Source organism: Euprymna scolopes, chromosome 36 (assembly GCF_053919585.1).
Source record: "Euprymna scolopes isolate OS-2025 chromosome 36, ASM5391958v1, whole genome shotgun sequence".
Lineage (NCBI taxonomy): Eukaryota > Metazoa > Mollusca > Cephalopoda > Sepiida > Sepiolidae > Euprymna > Euprymna scolopes.
This window is the reverse complement of record NC_136517.1, coordinates 84513418-84520994: the sequence shown is the minus strand read 5'-3', so window position 1 is coordinate 84520994 and position 7577 is coordinate 84513418. Positions and strand designations below refer to the sequence as shown.

The 7577-nt window shown below is 32.7% G+C and overlaps 1 protein-coding gene across 1 annotated transcript in view; it reads left to right on the top strand.

The window, feature by feature from the left end:
* LOC145260648 (uncharacterized) overlaps window positions 1–7577 on the top strand; it is a gene marked incomplete in the record, with an annotated part of 115975 nt that overhangs the window by 102736 nt on the left and 5662 nt on the right. Inside the window, 2 exon segments of the mRNA XM_080118985.1 lie at window positions 1194–1342; window positions 6569–6616. Of these exon segments, the coding sequence (XP_079975111.1) occupies window positions 1194–1342; window positions 6569–6616 (197 nt within the window).

The following is a 7577-nucleotide window of genomic DNA, read 5'->3' as shown; positions in this document are numbered from 1 at the left end:
ATTGCAAGCCTCTTTGCTTTATAGTTATTTTCATGGCAAGTGCTTGTCTGTGCTACAATCTATGGTCCCCCCTTCGCCAAATTTCATGAAAAACACTCGTCTACCTGAAACCACTATCAAAAATGTCCCCTTCTCTTTATCTGCACCTAAACGTAGATTCCATGAATAAGGTCCTGGATGTGACCTTAAACTATATCCGATCGTGAGGCCTCAGCTTACGGGCTTTGAGGAGTGTGGAGCCACTCCTTAATTGCCATTACTCCTAGGTGCACTCTGACCCGGAATGGTAGTGCCTGTTAGGGTCCCAACTATGGGTTAAATAGAAACCGACTTGAAAAAAAAAAAAACCCCAAATATATTCTATTAAAAACTTTTCTTCAAAATAATTGCATTCAGCATTAAATAATCTGAAAAGGGTTGATATGCCGTAAAACAAAAACAACCAATCCATGAACGAGGCTTCTTTCTTAGAACTGCACGCATGTGGAACTTTCTTCCATTTCCCTTCTTTCCAGCTGACTACAATATGGTTGTTTTCAAGTCCAATGTAAACAAGTTCTTGATGAGCCATCCCCTTAAGTAATCCAATTTACCAAATTTCCACTACTAACGATTATGATGATATTGTCCCATTGACTACTGTGCCGAGGCCGCCGAGATATATTAACATGTTAATATCTCGGCGGCCTCGACTGTACACTTATTAACCTTTTTTTTTTTTTTACATGGTGGTCACCACTTATCAAGGCCTGGAAGCCACTCGGGGATAAGGGTTATTGCATGTACAGTAATCAATGGGATAGTATCGTAGTAAGCATTAGTATTGGAGATTTGATAAAGTGTCTTACTTAAGGGGGCAATTCATCAGGAATTTGTTTGTGTTGGACTTGAAGACATCAAAGTTGTAGTCAGGTGAGAAACAGGCAAACCGAAGCGTTCCACAGGCATGCACTTCTAAGAAAGAAGCTTTGTTGATGGAATCTGTTTTGATTTGATATCCTTATCCTCGAGTGGCCTCTGAGCCTTGATAAGTGGCGACTCCTTTGTGTAAAATATATATATATATATATATATATATATATATATATATATACCCTAACACCAGGTATTACTGGTTAATATTCAAATTCCTTATTAACCAAATAAGAATTTATTTTCACAAAATAAAACAATTTCTATTTTTTATCTTCCAGGTTGGAGTCCAGCCATGAAATTTTCTTGGATCAACGATAATGAAATAACCATTTCGTTTGATAGTCCACCTGCAATGACACGTTTCAAGCGCTTTACTGTCACTTTAAGTAAAGACGGAAAGGAACTGAATCAAAAGCAGATAGAAACGGTAATTTTCATTTATTTTTTTTATTTTTTTTTTTATTTTTTTTTTCTTTTTTTTTCTTTTTTTTTATTTTTTTTTCTTTTTCTTTTTTTTCTTTTTCTTTTTTTTTTCTTTTTTCTTTTTTCTTTTTTTTCTTTTTTCTTTTTCTTTTTTCTTTTTTTTTCTTTTTCTTTTTTTTTTCTTTTTTTTATTCAGGAATTTTGAATCGTTTGAGAAATGCAAGATGTCATCGATTATTTACTATATCCAATCTGATTTTTTTTTTTTTTCAGTATAAGATAATTTGGTATATGATATTAATGAAGCACAGTAAAGCATGTTTACTTGCAAATATTAGGAGTGGATGGAATAAATTCAGGAAATTTGTCATTACTAACTAGCAGAGTATATTTATTTGCAGACTTATCCTCATCTTCATAGTTGTTGTTGCTTCATCACGTTTCGGCCAACTCATCCTCTGGCCTTCTTCAGGTGATAAGAATCCCGCACGAAAATGCTTTCTCCCGCACAAAAATCCTTAAGGCCAAATACCAAGTGGTGAGCATCTATAAGCCTGTTTGAGACTATTGGCAGCTACTGCCCGGAATATGCATCCAACTTATTCCATCTAATGCAAGTCATCTGAGTAACGACAAAAAATGTACAGCGTTGCACTGTGCAATGTGGGTTGATGCAGTAATGCAAGGTACACCTGCATGCACTATCATATAAAAATAATTTACAATATATTTGTTTTGCATTTTTAGTAGGTGGTAGATCATTTAGGCTTAATCATGTCACAAGTAGCTATCATGCTGAAAAAGTGTGCACCTTTGACATAGGGTGAGGTGTGCAGAAGAGGAAACTTTTATGATATAGCCATGTTGAAAGAATGGATTAGGATTCTATTGTTAATATGTCGAACATTTAAGGTAGCAGGTTCAGTTCACAAAGGAAAGGCCAAGAAAAACATGAAAGAAGCGATAAAAATGGGCCTGAATGATAGACATAAAATATGTGAGAATTCTGTACAATTTTTCATGCAAAATTTGCCGATGACTCGGATTCTTAATTTGGATGTGCTGAGGTGTGTGGCCTACTACTCCTGACAACAGTATGCAGGAGAGACATTTGTTTGTGGCAAAGAAAACAAAAGTTTGCAACAAGTCAATGCGGTGTTGAGTATCAAAAATTGAGACATTGAGCAGCCATAACTTTTTGTTTTTTGTGATCCGTGGCGGACAATGAAAAAAAAATTCTAACATAGGATTGTTTTCAAAAATAGGTAATACGAACCATCAATGTCAGAGTTGGCTTCAACTATACAACAAAATTCAAGATGCCTTCACTGTAGAGGTTTTCTGATGCCAAAAAGCTTTCTATTCTGCAAGTTTCTACTCTCGAACTGCTAGACTTTGGAATTCCTTTCCTGTGTCTTGCTTCCCCGACTGTACTAACATGCAGATATATAAATGTAATGTGAACAGACATCTTGTTGCTAAGTTTAATTCAAATATATATATATATATATATATATATATATATATATATATATATATATATATATGAGAGAGAGAGAATAAATGACAAAAAGTTATATTCCAAAATTCATAATGTTGACTATCTTAGAACTTATTCCTTAAATTCAGTTGACTTATACAATTCTTGACAGTATCTGTTTCGTAGCGCAAAATCAATCACTTATCATTTATTCTCTATATTGCTCTGTAATTACATTGAGCTTCTTATATATGGATTGGTATATAAGAAAATATTTCTACAGATATAAGCAGTGTGTGTGTAATTCTTACAGCTCAAACCACTGAACCGATTGTAACCAAACCTGGCATGATGATACACACCATTTTTCAAGGTTAAGGTGAAGGTCATAGCCTATGTATATATACTCTCCTACTGTCCACACCACTGAACCGATCATGACCAAGCCTGACATGTTGGTCTCTGACCTAGGGATGGTGCACATCATTTTTCAAGGTCAAATGTTAAGATTGTGACTTTGTTGTACTCTCGAGTACCTGAGCGTACAGCAAAGCACAGGTATCATTGCTGGTAAGACATATTTTAAATATATTTGTTAATAACTGTACACATTCTGTGTCTCTGTATAAATTTTCAATGTTTAATTTTATCGATTTCAATCGAGTTTTCATTGAAGATATTGCTAAGGTTGCTTGCAAGGAAGGCGAACTCCCTCTACTGTGCTAGAAAAGTACTCCCACCTGACAATATCCTATACCTTGACAAAGCAACCATTCATATATGGGCTAACAACAGTCCAAAAAAGTGTCTCTAATCAAACAGGTTCCACACTGTCAACCAACCTCCAAACCCTGTCACATCGCTGTAATGTTGCATCCCTGTGTTTACTTTACAGGTGTTTTCATGAAATGTGCTCTGACAAATTCATGGCATTTGTGCTTCGACGTAAATACTCTCAACTTGATAAACTGCAAAATCCTACATTGTACAAGTTTTCTGATGCCGGAGAACCTTCTACTGATAATTTCTTCTCTCGAACTGCTAAACTTTGGAATTCCTTTCCTGTTTCTTGCTTCCCTGACTGTACTAACATGCAGAAATTTAAATGTAATGTGAACAGATATCTTACTGCTCAACTTGATTTTAAAAAATACATACTAGCAGAACCCATGGAAAATTCCATGGGAGTTGAAAATTTAAAAAAACGCATAAATGAATTTAAAAAAAAAAAGCAAATAACAAAAATTTTTTTTTTTTTTTTTTTTTTTTTTTTTTTAAGCTAAAAAGAATTTATTTAAAAATTTAGATTTTTCAATGAAAATTCAACGTTTTTTTTTTTTCTCTGAATATTTTTTAATATAAATTATAAAGGATGTCAATTCATTTGCACGTCTTTTTTAAAAAAAAATTTTAAAAAAATTAGTCTTAACATGACTTTCTTTTATTATAATGTAAAGTAGCCAATTTGAAACCGTAAATAGACAGCTATGTTCATTTTTTTTTTTTTTTTTGTATTGAGAGGAAATGTTTTTTTTTTCTTAATAGTATTTTCAAGTTTTCTATCTTTTATGAAATTTTTAGGTGACAGTTCAAAATAGTTACAAAACACCTCTTCCCCTTTTTAAGAACAGCTTTCTAATTAATGTTATTATTTCACTGTGTGGGGCAAATACTACATAGGTACCCAATTATGTTAATTTAAATCGCTCTTAGCATTTTCGATGGGGCCTTTGTGTCAAAAGCTTCTTTGGGGTTGAGGTGAAGTACAAAACAATTACACCAGACCATACACCTGTCAACAGAGGACAAGCCATCTCAACAATGACCTAGATTGTGATGGTTTTAGGGTCAAGGTTAAACCCCTAACTGTCCTCTTCAGACAGGGAGTCTGCTACAATTCAGATAGTTATATTGAGTTGTTTCCACTGTTGTACTGGGTTGAGAGGGTGGTTTACAAGAAAACTTGTGTGTGTTTGTATTTTTACAACCTCAAGATATTAACCTAGTCCATTAGTTTCCACAGACAGGAATTCCCTGTCTGTTTTGTCAGTGAAAGTTAAAAATTTGTGTGTGTTTATGGGGAAATATGTTTATTCAATTCTATTTCACCTTTTATTTATACCAGTCCTTTAATTTATGAAGCTCCATGTAACTACAAAGTAAGTACAAATGACAAAATTCTATATTCCAAATTAAAAAAAAAAAAAAAAAAAAAAAAAGAAAAAAATGGAAAAATAACTGCAACTTCTCTTCCAACTTTCGGATTTTGTAATCGTGCTCATATTTTCTTATTTTCTTTTAAAGTTAAGTTCTTTTTCTTCTGATGAGTTAAGGGCGGAATAAAAAAAAATTAAAAAAATTGACACAATTACATGAATGATTCTGCATTACGAAACAGGTGCTGTAAAGAATTGTGTAGGTTAATGTACTTAAGCAACAGAAACTAAGTCAAAAAGGGTGACTGTAGATGACTTTATCTCCCCTCCCCCCCGTTATATTGAACTAGTTGCTAAAGAGATGTATTAAAACTGTAACATGACTGGTGAAAAAAAAAAATGAAGTTGCACATTTTAACTATTTAATTGTTTTAATTTTTTTTTTTTGTTTGTTTGTTTTTTCAGTTTGATAATTTGAAATCATTTCAAACTGTCTTGCATGTTTTTCTCGCGTGTCGGTAGCACATACATTGGACAACAATGGCCTCCAAAGTGGACGTTGTATAGAATTTAATACAATATGGGAATGATAGATTGGAACACAATACAAGAAAAAAACAAAACGATAGAAAGTACTCCAAGCATGTTAAAATAATATCAAACATATTTAAAAAAAGAAAAAAAATGGGGGGGGGGGCTTATTTACCCTTATACAGAACGAAGGAAGAGAAATTAAGTTAGAAATGTTTGACATAAGCATGCCATTGACTAATGGAAACCTTAACCTGTGAGAGAGAATTACAAAAAAATCTAATTGGTTAGTCAGCTAAACCAAACAGCATTTGTATCTATGAAAACGAATTCCGTGCATTTTAATTTGACTATTCTGTATGAGGATGAAACGCAGAATATTGCCTGGCTTGATTAACATAAATATATTTTAAATTATTGTATTTATAAGTTATATAATTAATAGACCTTAAAAATAGGACTCTGAGAATGCTAAAATGAATTTTAAAGAAAAAGTAAATTGTAAAAAACTGAATAAAATGAAAATAAATATAGAACAATAATACAAAAAATACAAAAATAATTAATATAAGTTGAAATAAATTCAGCATGACCATAATCTTAGAAATAGTAGGGTGTCGGTTACATGAACCATGTAAGTTGTCCAAATTTGTGTTTTTATAAGTTACGTGACTAACTATGAATAGTAACATAATTTTGCAGACTTACTAGTCGCAATATGAAACTATATTGCAATGGATATCTTTTGAAAAGTAATAATCAACTGAGAAAACTTGATATTTGGAACTTGGAGAATTAGTATACTACATTATCTATATCGCTTTCTCTCTCTCTCTCTCTCTATATATATATATATATATATATATATATATATGTGTATGTGTGTGTGTATATATACGTGTGTGTATATATACGTGTATGTATGTGTGTATACATGTGTATGTATACATACCTTTATGTGTGTGTGTGTGTATGTATGTATATGTGTATATAATCTCCTATTCCTTTCTTGAATATTAATTAGTTTTTTTATTTGTTTTTTTTTTGTTTTTGTTTTTTTCAGCATCATATAACCTACGAGTTGACGTGCAATGGCTTATACGACGTTGAAGTGAGTATTCAGAAATGTCATTGAAAATTATCTATTTGACTGAGGCGACTGATTTTTACAAGATCAGTATTGTTTTGGAGCTCGACCTTTTCAGACAAATATATAAAAATTGGCTAAAAGCAATAATCCCTTCACCCTCAACTGGGCACTTTTCTACAAGGCGGGGGTCACTTCTTTTGTTTTTGCCAATATTTTCGAAAATCGTAATCTATATATTTAAAAATCTGTTCTCTATAAAAATGAAAGGTTAGTGAATCTACATGAAATCTAAATATGCATTATATAAAATTCACAGGAGACAATGGAATTGTTCTTGAATCACTAAGTGCATCTCTAAGAGGGTATAACTCTTAGGTCAGAATCCACGATGGGTGATGTATCCTTAGTCTACAGGGTTGTCAAAAAGTCAGGTAACATGTTAAAGGTAGAAAAAACAATATGATCCATTATAATCTCTATTCGTTTAATATTATTTGTTTAAATATTTGAGTGTACTATATAAACTACCCCTCCTGATTTCTGGCTTTGGGGCTATGTAAAGGATAGCATTTATGGCAAGAAGCCTGATACAATAGCATCTTTCAAGTTATTTATTGAAGAGGAGATTGCGCGGATATCAGTTGACATGATTACGCGTGTTACACAATCAGTGGTTAATCGCTTCCAGCGATTGATAGAGAGAAATGGACGACAATTAAAAAAATAAACATATTTCATGTTTGTTTCATTTTATATTTCAATGTATGGTACTTAAATATACGTGTATTGCTAATATCGTTTTTCTTTAAAATGTTACCTGACTTTTTGACCACCCTGTAGTTGTCCTGTCTGCTTGACTGAACCAGCACAGTTGGTGACTGAAGAGACTAATCTAGAAATGGCTGTCTCTGCCGCAAGCGTCACAAGCATGTGTGGTCCCTGGACTGCTGGCAATGTAGTCCTCTTTTTTGTATGCACATTT